We start from the raw sequence: 23,660 nt of genomic DNA, 5'->3' as shown, positions 1-23,660 counted from the left end.
CCATACCCAACCCAACCCATTTATTTAAAATCAAACCCAACTCGTCCATTAATCCAATTAAAGTTAAAAATAACTAAAATACCCATATACACTGAAATGACTATATCACCCTTGTACATTTAAATGACCAAATTACCCTTACATATTAAAATTACCATAATACCCCTATATACTAAGGCTCCGTTTAGCTAAATAAGCCAAATGGGTTTTTTTTTGTTCTTATTCAAATTTTTTTCATATTTGTTAGTTTTTCGTCAATTTTTTTGAGATTGTTGTATCGTCATGAAAGGAGGAATCTAAAAAGTGAAAAATTACGATCGAAACCTAATTGTTTTGAATAAAGACAAAAAAAAAAGCCAATATGCTAATTTTTTCGTCTTTATTCCAAAAAAAAAAAAAAGATTTCGATCAGAAATTTTTACTTTTTAGATTCCTCTCGCCATGTCTATGCAATAATTCCTAAAAAGAATTAACGAAAAATTAACAAATACAAAAAAATTTGAATATGGACAAAAAATAAGCCAGTTAGCTTATTTAGCCAAACGGGGCCTAAAATGAAGGAGGAGATATGGCATAAATTTTTTTTGGGTAAAACGATACGACATATATTGTTCGTATTAAATCTCAAATTACCCATGTATAATCAAATTACTGAACCGAATGGAGAAACCCAATCGACAAACTTTAATTAATTCAACTTATTTCCCACGATTACTGAAGTTCATCCTTCATTTGGTCATTTAAATCTGGCAGATGCATCTCATCCTTCCCCCACCGACTCTTCCCAGCGACAGGTGATTGAGAGAAGGGTTCTAATGAGAGAAGATTTGCGATGCGAGAGGAAAGCGAGAGATAAGGATAGGGATGAGAGAGAACAAAAATGCACTCATCAATTTTAGTCGACCTGTATACTAAAATTACTATTATCGTTTAGTAAATGAGTCGAGCTCAACACTTTAAATTCTCGAACCGGACTCGGCTCGTTTACAAACAAATGAAGTTTGAGTTCGAATTTTTGGTTCGTTTAGTGTATGAGTTCACTACAAAACTCGGCTTGTACTGTAAGTGGAATTCGTAACATGAAACCTTTCAAACCAAGTCTCTAGTTTCCGATTTGACTAAGAAAAAGGTTTGTTTAATGAAACATGTTTGCTTTTGTTTTTTTTCATTTATGTGGTAGTTCTATTTTTTTGTTGGGTAATGTTCATGACCCATTGGGCATTTAAGTTGACCAAATTGAAACCCAATTAAGACCCAATAATAAATGGGTTATATGGGTTTGGACTCATTTTAACCCAACTAATAAATGGGTTGGGTTGGGTCTATTTTTTAATAGGTGGGTTTGGGTTTCTTAATGGATCTGGTTCCATTTGCCACCTCTACATGCATCATCCACAAAAGTTTGAAACATTAGGGGCTGTCTGGTTTGAACTTGCATGATATCCCTCCAAATGTTTGAGACCTTTCTGTTAAGTTTCATTTATGACTTTTCTCCCGAGAGCATCTTTTTCCATGCCAAATCTCCACCCCCATTTCATGAACAGAGAGCTTCATTCATCAATTTGATAATCCTAATTCCAAGCCCACCACATCTTTTCTCTTGTGATAACTTGGACCAGGCCACAAGATGAATTTTCCTTTTCAACTCAGAGCCCCCCCATAGGAATTTTGCTTGAATAGATTCGATGGATTTGATGACCCCTTCAGGCATCTTTAAAATGGACATGTAGTACAATGGTAAGCTTAATAGGTGACTTTCTTATTAAGAATATCTTGCTATACTCCACTTCATATTCAAAATATAAGGTTCGGTTCGGACCAGTTTTACAGTTATTTTGGTTTTTATTGCAGCCCTACTTATGTTAACTAGAGTACCTTTCATAGTGGAGGAAAAGTAGAAGAAAACGGCCTTAATGATACAGTGGATACGACCTCTCCCGGCCACCTTTGGCTATACGTTGAGGATACGGCCGCACATCGAGCCTCCAAATTTGATATTATTTCAGAAACCCCAAATTTGTTGTACTCTATATATCAGCCTAGTCAATAACCGACACTATCCAACATCTTGTTGCGTGATCGATGGCTGATAGCTAGGCTTGACAACTATTGGGCCCAATTGTGTACAAGCTGAAAAAATTGAGCGAAAAGGATAACGGTTCTGGATTTCCCCAAAAAGCTACGATCAATACATTGCTTAACACCAAAATCACCAAAAAAAATAGCAGAAAAAAACTGCCTTTTCTTTAAATCCGAATGAGCATCTCAGATTCTGATTGCTGAGTTTATTTTTTAATCCCGAAGGTCATATTGCTGCACAAGAAGTATAGAAAGTAAATAATGTAGGCATGATCTTTGGCATAGTCTTTGGGGGTTACTTCAATGTTTTCCGCCCTTTTACCGTCGGCTGTATCACAGCTTCATCCTTTCCCTCAGTTCCATAAACCACCTAACTGAAAGAGACTACATGCAGCACCACATTAAGATAACACTGTTTAGAGTAGTGTAACAGATGCTTAACGACAGGATCATCATAGCAAGCCGTAGCCTTAGTACAATACATTTATTCAGGAAAGTTGCAAAACTGAGAAAACATTAAAGAAGCAGAATGAGAAATTACAGTACACTATACCAATTACACCTCAGAAACCTAGGACAAGAAAAAGTAATAATTCGATCACACATATGTTGGATAGATATGATGAGAAGCGTAAAGATGGACACATAATTAAGAAGCTACAGGAGATTTGAAGTTAGTTTTCTAGGGACTTATATATCAAATAAGCGACTCATAATGCAAGGCAAAGGAATAAGCAAAGAAAAAGTTGAACGAATGAGAATGACTGATAAAGCATTCGTTCCATTAATAACATCAATTGTCAGCTGTCTTGAACAGAATTTGTCTGCTTGTGCTGTACCTAATGCTAGCATAGATTTTTATAAATTGTAATGCTGGCATAAGCAACACCTTTTAAAAAAAAAAAAAAAAACATAAACTTTGACAACCCTTGTTAAGTAGAATTGTTGCAAAAGGCATTATGTATTTAAGCATCTACAGAAAATGCCAAGGTTAGCTAGACTAGTGAAGAATTCTGCTGTTTTTAGGGCAAAACGTATGATATTTCTTAAGTGAGGAAGAAAGTGTGGCCCTACGTACTCGTGATCGATCTTCTACCTCCACATGCTCAACTTCCAAGAAGATTGTTCTTTGTCTTATTGTAGACACCCCAATTTAGACCTATTAATAATCCTTAATTTGTGGCTTTGAGGCTCCCCAGTGATGAAACGGAATCAAAATAGGACTTGGCTAAAGCTTGAACGATGTTTCTTGGTTTTATACAAACCATCATTTTTCCCGACACCTTGAGGGTAAAATGGACACACATTTAAGCATACAAAATATATTTGAATGAAATCAATTGGGTTAGAAAGAGGACTCAACCACCTTTCCAACGCTTTGAAAAACACCCAAAACCGAGTTTGGGAATGTCCGTGGCGCCCTTCTGAATTTAGGCAAACACTCCTGAGCGCTCGGGACCACTCCTGAGCGCTCGGGACCACTCTTGAGCGCTCGGGAGTGCCACTTTTGAGTGCTCGGGAGTGCTGACAAGCCAATGGATAATGAGCTTGACCATTGACCACGTTTTTTTTACAGGTTTTCAAACCTGCAATTCAAACCTGAATATAGTAGAGGCCTGCCTGAACCAGCAGTGCATCTCATCATGCCTGTTTTCCCTCCCAAAACCATTTTCTCTTTATTTTCTCATTATTTTTCAAAATTCAAACATATTTTCTCCTTCCCTATAAATACCCCTTTCATTCTACACTCAAAGGGCCACGAAATTTCTCTCTCTCACTCATAATGCAAGGCAAAGGAAAAGCTACGATCAATACATTGCTTAAATGTCCCTGATTGCATACTGCAGAGAGAAGGAAAAGTTGAACGAATGAGAATGACTGATAAAGCATTCGTTCCATTAATAACATCAATTGTCAGCTGTCTTGAACAGAATTCGTCTGCTTGTGCTGTACCTAATGCTAGCATAGATTTTTATAAATTGTAATGCTAGCATAAGCAACACCTTTTAAAAATAAAAATAAAAACATAAACTTTGACAACCCTTGTTAAGTAGAATTGTTGCGAAAGGCATTATGTATTTAAGCATCTACAGAAAATGCCAAGGTTAGCTAGACTAGCGAAGAACTCTGCTGTTTTTAGGGCAAAACGTATGATATTTCTTAAGTGAGGAAGAAAGTGTGGCCCTACGTACTCGTGATCGATCTTCTACCTCCACATACTCAACTTCCAAGAAGAATGTTCTGTGTCTTATTGTAGACACCCCAATTTAGACCTATTAATAATTCTTAATTTGTGGCTTTGAGGCTCCCCAGTGATGAAACGGAATCGAAATAGGACTTGGCTAAAGCTTGAATGATGTTTCTTGGTTTTATACTGTAGACACCCCATTTTGGACTGTCCAGATAACGTTATTTTTCGATCTTTTATTTCCCCAATGATGATTAATGGTCGAGAACAGTCTGACGACGATGGTGTGTTTGAGCTTTGAGCGTCCCGAACCTCTTTCAAACCCTTCAAACCAGACCCAAACTGGCTTACGCCAGTACCCTGATGACGCACGCCAGTTAGCTACCACGTGCCGGTCATCGACCGTTGACTCAGTTATCACTGGCGCACGCCAGTCAATACATGGCGCACGCCAGTCAAGCCCATTCAAATCAACTTTATTCAGCCACATGGACGAGACTTTTGTGCCACCCTGACGTCGGCTACAGTCTCCCTGATGATTATATCGTCCAGGCCCGTTCCCCTTCTCTCCTACACCCCCCATCAAGGCAAGTCCCATGCATTTAATGCATGGGAGGCTCCCACTCAAGGCCAAACAGCCCTTAGCCCCAACTGATCTCAGTCTATCTTCAGCCCCCCTCTCCTCTATATATACACCCCTCTCTCACTCTTGCAAAGGTTTCAAAAAAAAAAAAGGGCTACACTCAAGAAGCTCTCAAGCTCTCTCCCTCTCTTCTTCTTGCTCTCTTCTCACACTAGTTGAAAGAGCAAGCAAACACCTCTCTTACACACCATTACACAGCCATTCTTCCATCTCCCATCCATCAACACTCAAGTTCAAAGCTCAAATCCATCATCAAAACTCAATCCAAAGAGGTATACCACCTTTTTGCTTACGTTCTGTTCTGACCCCTGAGGGGGGCTAGCAGGGTCAAGGCTGGTAATCAATACCAGTTCTGGCCCTAAAGCTGGCCTAATTTCAAGGATCGTAAGGAGTGAACAATGGCGCACGCCAGTAATATCGAGCCGTACGCCAGTCCTGGCGGTATGCGCACTACTGGCGTGGGGATCATTGATCATCCATTTCTTGCTTATACTTTCTCTCATCACCTTATAGCGTGCTAATAACCAGTTTTACAGCTTTCTGTATCCTAAAACTGTTTAGCTATAGCATTCAATATTTGCTTTCATCTGCTTAAAAGGGCCATCTGGGATCCTTCTGGTCGTGTTCCAGAGCCCAGATGATGCAAAGCCAAGCACTGGATTAAGGACAGACTGGCGTACGGTTTTCTATGACTGGCGTACGGCAGTGTTGCCCAGGATCCAGTGGCTGGTCCTTGCATCTTAGCTTTGTCTTGGCCTTATTTCTGTCCCCACACTGTTTTTGGGGCATTTTGTTGTCTTTCATGGCTTGAAGCCATCTCACCTGTCTGTAAATATATGTACTCTGCTCTATTAACTGCGTGGTTTGTCCTGGGTGTGCGCTGGTCCTTTTCCGGAACCCAGAGGATTGCAAACAAAGACTGAGAAACTAGATAAGTGGAGTACGCCAGTTGGGTTGTGGCGTGCGCAGGTCATATCAGCATGCACTGGTTCGGCCAGTGCATGCTGGTGCGAAGCCTGTTCTCGTCCCTTCAAGACAGCGTACTCCAACTTATTCAAGCTGCTTAGTGCTTGTTCTCAATCTATATTTAGCATTGCAAGCAAATAATCCATTAAAGCATTTTTGTCATATAAATCTCAAGCTATTACGGTTTTAATCCCCATTAACTATTTCCCCGCCCTAGTTGGATAGAAAAATGATCAAACGAGAGAAAAATGCAAGTGTTTTACAAAACAAAATGCCAGAGTAGAGACCGATCTCCGGATTGGGCGAGGGGGGTGCCATAAAACCCTTCCCCTCTCGTAAACTGGCTCTCGAACATCAGATATCGAAGGTGACGACGGACCGGTCTATGCCTTTTCAAAGTCAAGCAAACGTGGCAAACGTTTTCGAGTTCGGTTCCTTGGGTGCTCTCACGGCTAAAACCTGAGTGGCGATTCTGAATCGAAGTGTTTCGCCGCGCTTTCCAAAAAAGGGCCGCACCCGACTCTATAAATTGAAAATTTTCGGGTCGCGTGCCCACATATACAAACCATCATTTTTCCCGACACCTTGAGGGTAAAATGGGCACACATTTAAGCATACAAAATATATTTGAATGAAATCAATTGGGTTAGAAAGAGGACTCAACCAACTTTCCAACGCTTTGAAAAACACCCAAAACCGAGTTCGAGAGTGTCCGTGGCGCCCTTCTGAATTTGGGCAGACACTCCTGAGCGCTCGGGACCACTCTTGAGCACTTGGGAGTGCCACTTTTGAGCGCTCGGGAGTGCTGACAAGCCAATGGATAATGAGTTTGACCATTGGCCACGTTTTTTTTACAGGTTTTCAAACCTGAATATAGCAGAGGCCTGCCTGAGCCAGCAGTGCATCTCATCATGCCTGTTTTCCCTCCCAAAACCATTTTCTCTTTATTTTCTCTTTATTTTTCAAAATTCAAATATATTTTCTCCTTCCCTATAAATACCCCTTTCATTCTACACTCAAAGGGCCATGAAATTTCTCTCTCTCACTCTCCCATTTTCAGAAACCCAAGTTCTCAACCATCTTCAAACATTTTTCAACTACTATGTTCAAATAATTTTCCAAGAAAATCACAAAAGTATTTTCAGTCTTAGATACATCTAAGACTATGTTTCTAACTATTTTCCAGCCACATTATAGCCTCCAAATCCATCCAAGAAGTCAAGTTCAAGCCAAGAAAAGGTATAAACTTTGGTTTTTCAAGTTGTTTCTGTTTTTCCTACTTCTGAGGGAGATCAGGGGCTCATACCAGTTCCTCATACTAGTTGTGAGCCACTTGATCTTAGGTTAACAACAAGAGCAAAGAGATCACAAAAAGTTTTTTTCAATTAAACTTTTTTAGCTTCCTAGGTGTATTCCTGAGCGCCCAAGACCACTTTTAAGCGCCTAACATCATTCCAAGGGGGGCAGGATCACCACAGGAGGCCTAAAACACTCCTAAGCGCTCAGGACCATTTCTGGGCGCCCGAAATCACTTCTGAGGGCTTGTTTGAGGGCCCAAGACCATCCCTATGGGCCCAGAGCCACTTTTAAGCGCCCAGGAACACTGCTGAGCGCTCAAGATTGCTTTCAATGGTGTTGTTTCATTTTAAAGTACTTTTCCATTTTAATCTCTCATATCTCATGCATACTTTGTACACAATCACATGTATACACTGTTGTTTGTTGTTTTTATGAATATGCTAGCTGTCTTCATGAAATAAAATGTTTTCAATAAATCCCGCGAATGTTGAGTAAAGACCGACTCCATGTCGAGCGAGGGGGGTGCCGTAAAAACCTTCCCCCCTCGTAACGTGGCTTCCGAACCCAAAACGATCTCTGGTTTTCAATTCAAAGCAATCATTTTCAAATGAAACGGTTTCTCGGGTGGCAAACCTCAAACCCGGGTGGCGACTCTTCAATTTTTTTAATCAAAACACTTTATTTTTCGGGCCGCCCCGATCCACCCGGGGCTGTGGTAGCCCACACTTATGCAAACCTGTGAGAACCTCGTTGATGTCTAGCCGATCTGATGCTTGTTCTTGCGAACAGGCGATTCCAACTTGAAGTAGTGAAATCAAGCATTCTTGAATTTTGTGACTGCTAAGAGAGCTCTGATTTCGAACACTGTTGATAATTGCGCTTGCCTCCCCCATTTGTCTTTGTGGAATCAATGTTTGGTCGAAAATGCTCTCCACTAATTCAAGCAAGGCTGTCTTAGCAAAGTTGTGCAAAGTAAGACTACCGGTAAACATGCTATCGGTCGGTCTCTTTCCAGTGACCATCTCCAACTAAAGGATAATGCCATAGCTATACACATCTCCGGATATTGATACCTCATTTCCCATGCCATACTCTACAATACGTTAGTTAGTGTAGCAAATAAACTTTTGACGTTGCTTGGTCAGAAATATATGAGAGCATAGTAATGTGCCTTGTGAAAAGATGTGTCATAAGAATCATAACAACATTAGCTTCTTGTGGTTATATAATTTGAAACTAGAAACTCTATTAAGGAATTCTTAGCAATATATGTTAAATAAATGTCAATGGTTCTAAATGCTTATAAAAAGTTGAAGATACAGTTCATGAATTTTACTTCAACTGATTGATTTACACAATAAAGACATTGAAAACCGTCTATTTTCCTAATTATAGTGGAAATAGCATAACTAACTACGCAATCCATTTCCCACATTGCTTGGTAGCCATCAAAGGCCCTCACGAATCTAGTTGGTTGCATAAACAGATTCAAACTTTATATTTAGGGTATTGACAATATACCGACTTGATGGCAATATGTTGGTACACCTTGCCATGCGGGGCAGAAATAAGCACTTTGGCAATTTTGTCTTAAGTCATGACATATTGGAAATTCCCCTCGATTCTCAGCTGAGAGTCAAATGATAAGGTTAGGAGAAAAAATAACAATATACAATGAGCTTTATAAAGTGATTGACAAACTACATTAAAACCAAATGTCTATTAGCCAAAATAATGTTGGCAGTGGTTTTGCTAAGGAAAAATGAAAGTCTTAAGAGATGTATTTACCTGGAGGAGCATAACCAACAGATCCTCTCATGCCAATGGAACTTGATTGATTTGCAGAAGACTCATGAGTGGCTGTGGGAAGGAACCTTGCTAAACCAAAATCAGCTACACGTGCAGTCATTTCATTGTCCAGAAGAACATTGCTCGGCTTCAAATCACAGTGAACTAATGGTTCCCAGCAATGATGGTGAAGATAATCAAGAGCAGAAGCAAGATCGATTGCAATATGAAGCCTTTGTTGCAAGTTTAAACTCCTTAGCTCCTCGTGCACACCATCTTCATTTCCATTTGGATGCAACCACTCATGTAGGCTCCCATTGACCATGAACTCATAAACCAGAGCTTTGAAATCATTACCTTGATAGTCAATACTCGAACATGCTGTCAGAATACTTACAAGATTTTGATGTTTGATGCTCTTCATGGCTTTACACTCGGCAATGAAACTCTTCGAGGCGCCACGGAATTGAAGGTTTAGAACTTTCACTACAACTTTTCCACTTTGATCAAGAATTCTTTATAAACTGAACCAAAACTACCCACTCCAATTAAGTTGAATAGAGAGAACCCATCAGTAGCTCTAAGCAGACTTTGGTAGGACAATTGCAGAAATGAATTTCCTAAAATCCGGAAGGGGGGTACTTCTGTTGTCTTCCTAGACCAACAAAGATAAAGAACACTCAACATCACAAATAGTCCTAGAATCTCAAATGATACCGAGAGTATTAATTTTCCAATTAGAGAGAATCCTTTCCTTCTAGAGTTGCAACTGCGCAACTGCAATTCAGCGATGCCCCCACAAAGCTTGTTGTTTCCACCAACAGAAATGGCGGTTGCATTCTTAAATACACCTCTTTCTGGTACTGCACCCTCAAAATCATTGAATGACAAGTCTAATTTGTTTAAAAAAGATGAAGCCATCCAAGTACACTGGGATTTTCCCTGAGAAATTGTTGTGAGAAAGATTTAATTCTTCCACACCTCTCAAATTAGATAAGGTTGCAGGAAGGTATCCCCAGAATTTGTTGCCATCAAGGTACAGTAATCTTAGTGTGACACAGCTACCGAGAGTGCTTGGAATGTCATTGGACAGTTTGTTTTGAGAAGCATCAAATCCTTCTAGATTTTTTAAATTTCCTACTTCTACTGGAAGGGTACCAGCCAAATTGTTGTAAGATAAATCTAGATACAATAATGATGAGATGCTGATAACTTCTTTGGGTATGATACCACTAAGGTTATTTTGACCAATAAATAGTGCCTGCAATAGTTGACATTTTCCCAGACTTGAAGGGATGCTGCTTTGGAGATTATTTTCAGACAAACCAAGTTGATTTAATAAAGTTAAATTTGCAAGAGATGATGGGATCTCCCCATAGATATTGTTACCCCTGAGATCCAATACATATAGCTCTTGAAGCTTCCCAATATTAGCAGGAATGTTACCGCTTAGATGATTGTTGTACATGGAAAGAACCTGCAAATTGATGAGATTCCCTATTCCTGTTGGGAAGCTTCCCCCTATGTTATTGCCATACAAAGCTAGTTTACTAAGGTAAGCAGAAAAGTTGCTAATAGATTCAGTCAACACACCTCCAAAGTTATTGTTGCTCAGTGACAGAGTGCGCAACTTGGAAGCATTTGTCAATGAGTTTAGAAAGCTCAAGTCATCCACTTCCCCTGTTCCTAGAAGATTCTGATATAAATGTAACGTCTCAAGATCACGTAGCTTTTCTAATGGAGGGACTTTTCCTTTAAATCTATTCCCTCCAAGCGAAAGGAGATGTAGTTTGGTGGCATTGGATACTGAAATAGGTATATAACCAGTAAACAAATTGTCAATAAGACCTAGGCGTTGGAGTTTAGGGAGAGTGATCCCTATGTCTGAAGGAAGGCTTCCTTCGATTTGGTTTGACGTTACTACTAATTGTGTCATGGAAGAGAGGTTATATATTGAGAAAGGAAAGGTACTGACTAACTTGTTTGCCGCTAATCTGAGAACTTCCAACTTTTTGCATCCACCAAGAGTATCTGGTATATTCCCAATAATTCTATTGGAATAAGCAGTAAGATTCGTAAGAGAAGATATATTCCCAAGAGTAGAAGGCAGACCTCCTGTTATGTTGTTTCTTTCGATCAGCAATCTCTCGAGCTTTGTCAAAGAACCGAGCGCCATAGGAATTATCCCAGCCAGCCTATTGCCAGAGAGTTCAAGGGCAACAAGGTTAGAACAACCAGATATATTGGACGGAATTTCACCGGTAATCGAATTATTGACCATTGTCAATATTCGTAGTCTCCGCAAGCGGCCGAGTTCTGGTGGAATTATATAACTCAAGCTATTGTTCCGCAGCCATAGTTCCCTAAGAAAGCTCAAGTTTCCAACATGAGGGGAAACAGACCCAATGAGCTCTTGATGTTCAAGCCTCAACACGGTGGCCCTATGGTGTCAGCGGCCACATGTCACGCCAATCCATTGACAAAAGTGGATGGATTCATTCCACGAGTTCAGAGTTCCAAAGGGATCACTGGTTATTCCAGCCTTGAATGCGAGCAAGGCTAGACGATCGGTCTCGTTCCCGCCTTGCACCATGCCGACTACAAGAGAAGAGCCAGAATGCAAGGACAGCAGAAAAACGACGTGTATCAAAAGGAAGAATATTGGCTTTAACACTGCCATAGCCATTTGGTGATTGGAATGGTAATGCTGAATATGCTGCTTGCTGATAACCTTGCTTAAATAGACTGATGGTGTACTTTCATGACTTTCGTAGATTTAAAAGCCCGTAATTTAAAATTGTAGTGGGACCAGTGGGCAATGGGTAGTTGTTTCCATGGTTTAGGCCTTGTTTGGCTTGACTTTGAGGGCCATCTTTTTCTTGAAATCTTTTCGTTAGGACGACCCAAAAATTTACTACAAACACACACCACATGCAAAAGTTCACAAAAGATAAAACCGTAAGGTCTCAGGTTCGTTCACCATCAATAAAAGGGCCAGTTATTGTTATATCTCAGGCGTCTAAAGCATTGGCGTAGCCAAAAAGTTAGTTTGGTGGAGGCACCATTAATTAACATGATCTTAGAATTTTTTATTTTTCGTAGTAAACAACTATAATATAAAAGAAATGAACTTAAAACATAATATTTGCTACAATATACATATAGATAACGGGTCTTTATGAAAAAAAATTACGAAAAAGAAACTGTTTTTGAGAACTTTGACAAAGATACTAGAGGGAAAATGTGTATAATTAACGGATACAAATTGCCATACTTTTATAATTTTTGGGTATAAATTATTATTATTAGAAATTGCAGTGGAGACTCGTGCCGTCAATGGTCCCACAATTCTGGGCTAGAGAAGCTAGGCTTGTGTTATGCACTTGCGAAGAAATTTACGTTACAAAAAAATATTGTAGTGGCCGGCCTTGGTTCTCTTTTCTTTATTTTATTTTATTTTATTTTTTGGTTTTTTCTTTTTCTGTTTCTTTTGCATGCGGTCTTTATGTCAATAATGAGTAAATGCCACAATCACTCTCTCTCTAGAGCTTTCCATCAACTAGGGTTTTACTAAGGGGGTCGCCGCCACCTCTCACCTCCACCTCCCCCTCCCCCTCCCCCTCCTCCTTCCCTCCTTGATACTGTCTCTGTTAGACTCTTCCTTGAAAGATCTTTGCCCTACCGCTTACCCTCCATCCTTTCACCCATCTCTAGCAGTTCTTCGAGGCGGTGTACAAACAAGCGACGTTACCTCTTCCCACTAGCAACCCACTTGCCTAACGAACCTAGCTACCTTGGTCTCGCTTCGCTAGGCTTTGCTTCGAAGGCTACGATCCTGTCATTTTCAGTCCATTCGATGCTCTCTCTACTTGGTCCGGTTTCTAGTTCCTTAATTCCTTCCCCTTTCAACCCTCCTGATAGGGGCAAATCAAGTGAGTTTTGAGTTGACGGAGTGTCGAGCAAACAAAAGAGAAGGAAAATTGGCAGTTTTATTTACAGCTTTTCAATTTATTGTATGGTTTTTTATTCTTCCCTTTTGGGGACCCTCTCTCCCATTTTTGGTAGTGGCGGTTTGTCGTCGGCATTTGTTGTCATGAGCTGGCCGGCATTTGGCTTGTGGTTTGCGAGGTTCTAGAGTCTAAACTTGGGAATCTAGCTATAGGCCTCGTATTTGGTTATTGTATTCTCTTGAAAATGATGACCATCTTACTTGATGTATCAAACTCCTTTCCATCAATAAAAGTTTCTACCATTTTGATAATAAAAATAAAAAAAAATGCATCAAATAGGAGTAGCTGTTTCACATTTGAGCAGCCGCTAGGAATCTAACTAGGTGGGTATGAGAAAGTAACGCTAGGTCACAAGTTGTTCCACTAAAGGTTCCAAGTTCGAATTTCAAAAAGACCAAACATTCCAAACATTGACGTCGTACTGGAGGTTTTTTCGGTTATTAACTTTAAGATTCGGTATTTATTTGAGCTGCGCGCAAGCTGACTCAACATCCGATTATTAAAAAAATTCACCTTGAACCATGTTCGATCAGGACCCCAAAGTCCATTGATGCGCACAACATAATACTCCCTCCGTCCCTAAATAAGTGTCCGGCGCGCAAAACTAGGCGTTCAAAAAAATGCATTTGTTTCGTTAAAAAAATTATTTTTTTTTCACAAATCAATAGATAGCAATGAGTTCTATTAGATTGTGGAAAAAAATTAATTTTTTTAATAAAAAATATGCCTGTTTTGTAAAGCCTAGTTTTGCGCGCCGAACACTTATTTAGGGACGGAGGTAGTACATATTACTCTATAATCCACCAATTTTCTACCCCACTTCCGACGGGTGAAAAAGGGAAAACTGACTTCCCGACCCCAAATCGTGATTTCCATGTTGTGCTGAATGTGCTCTCTACACTTTCTGTTTTTGCTTTTTGTTTTACAACATTCCCACTGTCCTTCCCAATTGCCGTGTAAAAAGATAAAAGAGTCCATTAATAATCCAATTAATGTCTTTCTGAGTTTCTCCCAATTTCCCACCCAACCCATTCCCGATTGGACTGATAAAACTGTTTTTTGTTTTTGGAACTGACTGAAAGAAACTTGAATGGCCTTGTTTTTCTTCAACGTGTGACACAAAGGGAGAAAAAAGGGTGGCGATTATAGGACGCCATAATGTTAATGTTGGAAAAAAATTAATTTCATCCGCGAATTCCAGAGAACATTTCCATGTATAATATGCAAACTGAAATTACACATTATAACGAACTGAAACGAATCAACAAGTGAACCGACTTTTGTATGATCAACAGTCTTCTTAAAACAGATTTGCCACCTTACCAAGGATGTTGGGACGTAGCACGGCGTCTATCTCCAAGGATAAAAAAAACCGCTAGACCATTGATAGGCGCGTAAATGTTCACATAAGCGCTTCTTAATTTATCCTTGCGAATTTCATTTATATTATTACTCAGTGCTTAATGCTTGATTTTTGTGTTTTAGGTACTTAGAGGTTTTAACATTCTAATGGACCTTATGAATACTCCTGCAGTCCATGTGTTTTTGGAAGTGAATGTGTAACAGAATACAATTTGAGTACTTGTCTTGGTGGCCCAAGAATTGTAGTATTTTCCTATTTTGACTGAGACTAAGAAAAAAAAAGAGGAAAAAAGAATTGGCCCAAGCCAGTTCTCAGCAATGGGCCTGCCCACAATGTTTGGAAAATGGGGGCCCTCCAAGCTATTCTCGGCAATGGGAATTAATTGCCCACAGCTTTGACATATGCAGTGGAACAAATAGGGTTACTGGGGATTTGGGAGGCCACGCATGCAAGGCACGACGAAAAATATAAGTCGGCTACAGGGGTTATAAAAGGAGACGAGAACAGTGGGCGAGAGAGACACGCCTTCGGGAAGAGAAAAGAAAGAAAAACAGGAGGAAGTCGGCTACAGCAACAAAAAAAAGAGAGGACTTTTTGACGCACGTATCACGGGAGAAAAGAACAGAGGGCTGCGCAAAAGTACCGCGGCAGTCAGTCATAGCAATCAACAGAAAGATCAGCGCGATGTTCTCCTCTCCGATGTCCGGCTAAACTCGTTTCTAGGGTATAGATGAAACTCGATCTCTGAGTAATAAAGTTTATATTTTGATTTAGTGTTTTATTATTCGAATCATGGTTGTATGATATAAGGATTTATTTGCGGTATTAATTTTCTCTATCAAATCTTGTGTATAATTTTCTAGATTTTTATGCACGTTCATGCAACAGTTCTTAATTGTTCTGTGATAGCTGGGTAAGATGAGTTATGCTCCGTAAGACGCGGCGTGCTATTTGACGATCCGTGCCATAGAGATGGATCGTACTAGTAAGACGGTTCGTGCTAGGCGGCGATACCCCATGCTATTCGGTGATTCATAGAAATCTTTTGGCGATACCGTGAGGGCCCGCGAACCCTAACGATATCTGGATTGATTCGAATAATAGACTTTTATCATCGTATGGAGATTGTTACAACGAGTCGAGTGGATTCAAAACCCTAGATCTTTTCTCTCATAAATTCTCACTTTTTATTGTTTATTTTTATTCAGCTTTAAATATTTTAGAAATCAACAATCAAATCTCTTTTCGAATTAAGTTAGAAATCAATTAAAGCAATCGCAATTTAGCCTTCGTAATCCCTGAGGATGATACTCGGAGTATTTACTGCTATCTTTTAGGTAGTAGTAATTATTCTGTTTTATTAATTATTTTTGGTACGGAAACGACTGGACCAACCATGATAATCAAAACATCATCGAAAACCGCCTTGGCGAACCGAAATTCTCTCTCTCTCTCTCTCTCTCTCTCTCTCTCTCTAACAAAGAACAGGACTCAATATATTTGTCCGCAGGGAATCTGAATTCTGTACGGAACATAGATACAGGTTGCAATATACAACCAAACGGTGACCTCTAAGTTGCCCAAAATGAATGAATAGAAAACTGCTGGAATGAATTCTCCCAGTTAATCTCACGTCCTGGCTTGGGGTTCATAATCACCCGCATACTTAATAGCATTGTCCAGATTCCATGTACCAAATGGGGGTCTTTCGGTTGCCTCAGAAGATCCTTTGAATGCCCTAATTTCCATTCATCAAAATCTGAAAAATTCCAACAATCCTCCACATTTGGCACCGAGTATAACTCACAATATAATGTTCGTTTCGGTTCAGACCAATTTTAGGGTTGAAATATTCGAATTTGGTAAATAATTTCACTTTAGCACCTATACGCACACAAAGCATGCTTAGACATCCCACAACCCTCTTCCTCCAATACGAAATTCCAACCTTTGGTGCTATTAGAGGTTTGCATGCTCATTAACTTTAAGATCTGATCATTAGTCGAGATATAAGCAAGTTAGCCAGGATATCCGGTTATAAAAAAAAATTAAAAATCACATTTGAACCATGTTCAGTCCATTGATGAGCAGAATCACTAATTTCCACCCCTTTTTATTTTTTATTAAGATAATTTCCCATTGTGCACTAAACTTTCTGTTTTTTAATTCCAGCTGTCCTTCACTGTTGGCGTGTAAAAAGACTCCGGCCATACCATTGTGGTTCTCCCCAATTCCCTGTTGGACTAACGAAACTTTAATTGCCTTGTTTTTCTCAACGCAATTTTTTTTTTTTCCATTTGGTAAACTTAATCTACTCCACTCTACGGGGACTTGGGGAAGGGATGGATACTTACGAGACACTGTCTATGTGCATGGGAGGATAAGAGAAGTATCAACTGCACTCCACTTGTTGGTATTGAGTGGGCGGACTGTCCTTCCCAGTTGCCATGTAAAAGGAAAAAGAGTCCATTTCAATGTCTTTCTCTCCCCTATCTTTTTTTTTTTTCAAGAACCGACTAGGCTACGTTCTTGTAAAGTTATAAGTTTAAAACTTATTTCATGTTTTTTTATTTTTCGTAACTTTTTATTTAGCTTTTCATCGTAATTTTTATGGTTAATGGTTCATATCGACAATAGTAGTCTAAAAAGTACAAAATTATGACTGAAAAATACTAAAAAAGTATCAAACAACTATCTTATTTGTCTGTTGTGTCATCTTATTTGAAATTTTTTTCAACATCAGTCCATATTTATATACTTTTTCGATTATTAGCCCCAAAAATTAAGACGAAAAGTAAAAAAATACCGAAATTAGTTTCAAACTTATAAGTTTAGAACGCTATACTTCAAAGTGTGACACAAAGGAGAAAAAAGGGTGGCGATAGGACGCCATAATGTTAATGTTGGAAAAAATTTAAGTTCATCGAGGAACTTCAGAGAACACTTCTTCTTTTTTTTTTTTTTTGAACATCAAAGAAAATTTTATTAATCAACAGCAAAATTACAAGAAGTAAACTTAAAGTGATTAAAAGGATAGGAAGACATGGCATCATAACAAACAAATTACAAATTTAACTGAAATTACAAATTATAACAAACTTAAATGAATTAACAAGTGAACTGAGTCTTATATGAACAGTATCCTTAAAATAGATTAGTCGGCTTACCAAGGATGTTGGAGATAGCACTGGCATCGGTCTCCTAAGATAAAACGGTTAGACCATGATAATCGAAACAGCATCGAAAACAGTCTTGGCGAAGTGAAACTATTCCCGTCTCTCTCCCAAACAAAGAACGACACTGAAATTCGAATTTTGTATGAAACATAGATACGGGTTGCAATATAAAACCAAACGGTGACCTCTACGTTGCCCAAAATGAATGAAAAGAAAACCGTTGGAATAAATTCTCCCAATTAATCTCACATCATGGGGTTCATAATCAGCCACATACTTAATTGTATTGTCCTGATTCGATGTACCAAACGGGACCTTTCGGTTGTCTCAGAAGACCGTACCCTTTGAATGCCCTAATTTTCATTCACCAAATTCTGAAAAATTCCAACAATCCCCCACATTTGGCACCGAGTACAAAACAAACCCATGCAAGAGAGCACCACTGATTATCCCTGCGTAGGATATGTAACTTTTGGCATTGAACATTCCCTTGTGAAAGCCCGTCGGGTTTACCTCCTAACTAGTGAACGTCATGTCTTGACCTTGTCTGGTGTTAATGTAAACCGAGACAAAGATCTTGATATTTTCAAATATGTATTTGGGTAAAAGTAGAAAAGAAAATTTATTTTTTCAATTTCTTTCGTTGAGACAAATCAATAATTCACGAAAGTTCAGTGCAAAAACAACAAACGAGAATTTTTTTTTTAATAAGAAGAAAACAGCCAAAAAGTCACTAAAGCTAAGGATAGCTAGGAAAATATCGATGAACTTACGTTGGAGTCAAAGATATTATGCCAATTGGACCCATTAATTCCTCCACAATGAGTGGGCCTTGTGGCTTACGTTGTTGGACTCCCCAGATTTCAGTTAGCATTCATTCATTCTTTCCTCCCTTAAACCCAATACACGTGGTTTTATGCAGGCGGTGGACGTGGCTATTTACAATGCGTCACTTTTGCATTTAAAATCTCCCAAACACTTCTAAATCGCGATATCAGAATACGTGTCGATATCGGTGATACACCTATATTTAAAACGAGAATAAGTGTCGATATCGATGATAAAGATATATATCAGCCAGCCAATAATGACACCGAATATCCAGCGTCTTGTTTCATGATCATTGGCTGATATTTAGAAATTAGAACCCCGCTCTACCGTATAGCTGGTGCTTTTTTTCAAATAGGTAATTGATGAAATTGCGAATAGACTATAATTTCAGGTCACCGTCTTGTAAATAAATTCAGAGTTTGATATAAACAGGCAACGAGATTAGGTTAATGCCATTTGCCATATAAAAAGGAAGACCACCGATAGACCCTCAAAATAAGGAGAATAATTTGAAAACATGGGAGAAGAGGTCCAAGAGGACAATTTGCTTTGAGTAAAGGTGGGGTTAATGCCATTTAGGCCGGGTTCCAGCCCTCCTCCTTCCCTCTCTCTAACATTTGACAATACTAATCCGATGATATATCGTTTTAAAAAAAACGGAGTTCGAACCACACCCCATGCAGGGTGACCAATTCATGAACTAGATATATTGTGTGTGGCCTTATCTTGTCCAGCTGGCACCCAGGCGGGGCTATGGACGTATGGTGACGAGCTATCTTCCTTCCGAAAGTGATTACTCCATAAGAACACCCCAGTGAACTTGGTTCTTTCAACGGGTGACACTGGCTGAACATTCTATGGCGGTTGGAGGGCCTCTTCCCAAAGGTGGGTTGCTACTCTGCTCTCCTCCCCTCAACCTTTTCACTTAGCCAAAAAAAAGAACTCTTGTCAGAACGAGTAAATATTCAATAGTTTTAATTAGAGCACATGCAACCATGTGGTGCTCCGAATTATTTCACCACCACATATTTATCTGAGATCCATACATTCAGTCGTAGGCTCCACAAGAATGTGTTTGTAGTGTCTCGGAGTACAGTCATAAGCACCACATGACTGTGCTCGGGGAGCACTGAATAATTAGACCGTCACATCTACCTTCTTATAGCGGGGCACATGAATTTCTCAACTCCAAACAAAACTATTTCCAAAGCCATACGATGCGCATGGTCCAATATATATCGGACGGCTTGAAATACATGCAATTGTGTCTGGAGTTGTGTCCGAAAATGTATTTCTCAACTTTTTGATTTCTATTCATGTCATCGTGGTCCCACTATAGTATCCTGAATTACAGGCTTATACCGTTTTTTGAAATTTTGTTTGTCTTGGTTAATAATAGGTTGCTGATTTTATCACTCCCTTTTTTGTTAATGTCATTTCCCTGCAAGTGCATTTTTTGTGCAAAAATACACTTGCAGGAGAGTGGCAAAATCATTTTTCTAATAATACTTCAATACTTTTTTTGCTTGGCAATAATACTTCAATACTTTCTTTGCTCGGCAATTAATAATACTTCAATACTAGTTCTAAGCAAAACACAAATGTGGACTCGATCCACGTTGAACATTTTAAGGTCTTCACATTGGCTGTGGGTTAAACTTTATAAAAAAAAAAAAATTATGATGACAACTTTGGCAAGCGTTGCAAATTTTGGTATTTAAATGAAAGTTATTGAAAAGTTATTTTTATAATTCGAATCATTTATTTCATTTGTTGCTATTTTTTCATTATTTTAGTAAATTAAATTTATTCAGTTACCGATAAGATCGATTCGATTCATTGTTTGTTACCAGCTGACTTGGGATTGGGATTTATACTCCATTGTTTGTTCCTTTCGATACAACCCTCCGAATTTCTAGAAATGAGTCACTTCAACAAAAATATCCTTTCGCGTGAGATTTCCAATCTGGAACCGGTGTGCCACCTCCATATACATCCGCCCATGCTTCTGCCGATAAAAAAAACATTACAATTTTCCTAAAATCTTTTATCCTATGTTTTGGCCTTTCTATTACATGATGTCACATAAATTCAACGTCGTAGAAATATAATAAGGATCGATTAGGATATGAGCGCAAGATTTTTTTTTGTGACATACGATCGCTATCTCAATATCGTATTCTATCATAAAAAAACAAATAGCATTTTCACCATTGTTTAGTTTTTTTTCTTTTAAAGGAATGGCATTTTACACCAACTTTCTGCTAAAACATTTGGGAATGGAAAAACTACAACCACATCATGGTCTTTATGAATTCTGAAATAGCATGTTGCAGTACATTCTGAAGATGCATTCTGTCGGAATTCATTTTCTGAAAAGTACCTCAGTGTTACATTTGGATTCATATCATTCTGGATTCTTAAATTTTTTATGACTGTTTTTAATCTTCATTCTATGCAGGGATGGAGCCAGTAGGGGCGGTCACCCCTGCAAGAAGAAAAAATAAACTTTACAATTATATTAAAATAAATAAATTTCCAATGAAAGTATATAGGCTCGCCCCCCTCTAGTATTTTGGGAAAAATAATCAAATAGTGGTAACCTTTGAAATACAAGGATACCAATATTAATTTCTAAATGCTAAGGATTAAAATATAGCAAAACATCAAAATTTGAGGGTTACGTAACATTGTGATATTCAATTAATAAAATTCTCAATTTTTCACCCATAAAAATCCCACATCATTTAGACTTTGAAATTGAGGTAAGTCGTTACTATTTTTGCAATATGTTAATGAGAAATGATATTGGCACTCCAAAAATTGATGAAGATACTCCAAAAAATAAAGGAAAGTGGCTTTGAAATTACTCTGATTTTGAAGTGCTTGCATCAATTTTTGGAGTGCCAATATCAGTTTCCTAGGTTAATTTATGAAAAACGTAATTAGGTATAGAGTGTTGCTATAAAGAAGAATTAGCATCATTAATCTACATAAAAAAACTCATAAAACATAAAATTCCATTACTAGCTACATTTATTAAACTAAAAACTCTCAAACGCTTAATTTTCATATCTCATTGAGGATATTTCCTATTTGAATGCAATGGTACTGTAAAATTAGTGAAAATATTCATATGAAATGCCGATACATATCTCATATTTTGGAAAATTTATTAAATCTACCTTTATATTTGTAATACTAGCAGATTACTAGTGTCTAAAGGCACTCCTAATAATAATCTAATTTTTTTAATATCCGCACATATTAAAATATTATCTCAAATCTATATTATAAAATAGAGTGGTTTTGTTTTAAAATATCTAGACATATAAATGAGAGCAACAGTTATCGCCATCGAATTTTTTTCTGTTAAAATAATAGCCATGTGATTAGAAAAAGAAACAAAAAAATCTAATTCTCTCTCTCTCTCTCTCTCTCTCTCTCTCTCTCTCTCTCTCTCTCTCTCTCTCTCTCTCTCTCTCTCTCTCTCTCTCTCCTCGTAATATTTGCTCACTCCCTTTCTCTATCTTTATCAAGTTTGAGAGAAATAGAGAGAGGAAGAAAAATGTTACAAAAAAAGAAAAGAGAAATTTGATAAGAAAAGCAATAATTAGGTTTTCCTTTTTTGTTTCTTTTCTAATCACATGGCTACTATTTTAACTAAAAACAATTCAACTTTATAAAGATAGAGATAGAGAGGAAGAAGTACTAAAAAAGAGAGAGAGATTTGGTAAGGAAAACACTAATTTGGTTTTCTTTTTTTATTTCTTTTCTAATCACATGGCTACTATTTTAACGAAAAATAATTCGATGGCAATAAATTTTGCTTTTATTTATATGCCCAGACATTTTCAAATAAAATTTCCCTACTTACTATTTTAACGGAAAATAATTCGATGGCGATAAATTTGGTCTCATTTATATGTCTACATATTTTCAAAGAAAAATGCTCTATTTATACGCATATAAATGAGAGCAACGTCATTTATCGCCATCGAGTTATTTTTCGTTAAAATAGTAACCATGTGATTAGAAAAGAAAGAAAAAAAATCTAATTATTACTTTCCTCTCTCTCTCTCTCTCTCTCTCTCTCTAATATTTACTTTCCCTCTCTGTCTCTATCTTTATCAAATTGGAGAGAGGAAAAACTAATATTATGAAAAAAAAGAATAATAATGCTAGGAACACATTAATTTGTCACACCCCAACAACACATTTCTCACATACATGTGTGAGAATCCAACAATAAATGTGTAGACCTGACATATTTGTGAGAAGGAGTGTGGTTAGAGTGTGATAAATTGATGTATTCCTAGAATATATCAATTTGTCATGTTTGGTAAGAAAAAAATTTAATGAATAATTAGGTTTTCCTTTTTTGTTTCTTTTCTAATCACATGACTACTATTTTAATAAAGAGTAATTCAACTTGATAAAGATAAAGATAGAGGGGAAAAATTAATAAATATTACAAAAAAAGGACATAGATATTTGATAAGGGAAGCAATAATTAGGTTTTCTTTTATTGTTCATTTTTTAATCACATACCTACTATTTTAATGAAGAGTAATCCAATTAATATAAATGTTTTTCTCATTTGTATGCGTAGACATTTTCAAAAAAAAAAAATACTCTATTTTATAATATAGATTTATAGAATGACCTCTTTGTTCACAAGCCAAACAAACATATGCTCAAACTTGGCTTTAATTCATAAACAAACAAAAAAACATGATTGACCTTTATTTATATATTTTTTTAAATGAGTTTAAATAAGCTAAAAGTTGAGCCGAGCTCGAGCTGTTTGGTTCGTTTAGCAGCCCTAGGTAAGTCGTTACTCCTTTTGCAATCTGTTGATTTTTGAAAATCATAATTAGGTATTGAGTGTTGCTATTTTGTACTTTTTTTAGTTTTAATGCATTTACATTGCTATGCATGGTTATTTTTATTTTTTATCTCGCATACATGGTTGCCTCCGTATAGTGAAATTTCTTGCTCCGTCCCTGATCCTATGACGAATTACATGGATACGAAAGCATTTTTACATATTACATATTTACATTGTCCACACACATATTCATTTATATATTATTTACGTATTTATATATTCACCACGGATCAAGTGAGGGATCCCTCACTTTGTTAAAATGCGAGACTTTCATTTTCCGATCAAATTTTGAAAATCCGAACCGTTCAATGTGTGCAGAACGTGATTTTAAGGGTTCTCGCGAGAAATCAGCAAAAAAAATGATCGGGAAAGGCTTCATCCGAGCAGTTTTTTTTTTGAACCGTTCAATGAAAACTCCTCGGATGA

The 23,660-nt window shown here is 37.8% G+C and overlaps 1 protein-coding gene across 1 annotated transcript; it reads right to left on the bottom strand.

The window, feature by feature from the left end:
• Window positions 1-9,543: 9,543 nt before the first annotated feature.
• LOC131327451 (probable LRR receptor-like serine/threonine-protein kinase At3g47570) lies at window positions 9,544-13,216 on the bottom strand. The gene is made up of 6 exons (XM_058360620.1): window positions 13,174-13,216; window positions 12,757-12,877; window positions 11,493-11,561; window positions 9,945-11,404; window positions 9,681-9,856; window positions 9,544-9,618 (listed from the first exon to the last, which is right to left on the bottom strand). Exons 1-6 carry the CDS (start codon window positions 13,214-13,216, stop codon window positions 9,544-9,546), a joined length of 1,944 nt encoding a protein of 647 aa, XP_058216603.1.
• Between the last annotated feature and the right edge of the window lie 10,444 nt (window positions 13,217-23,660).

Source organism: Rhododendron vialii, chromosome 1a (assembly GCF_030253575.1).
Source record: "Rhododendron vialii isolate Sample 1 chromosome 1a, ASM3025357v1".
NCBI lineage: Eukaryota > Viridiplantae > Streptophyta > Magnoliopsida > Ericales > Ericaceae > Rhododendron > Rhododendron vialii.
The sequence above is the reverse complement of the archived record's forward strand: the minus strand, read 5'-3'. Positions and strand labels throughout refer to the sequence as shown.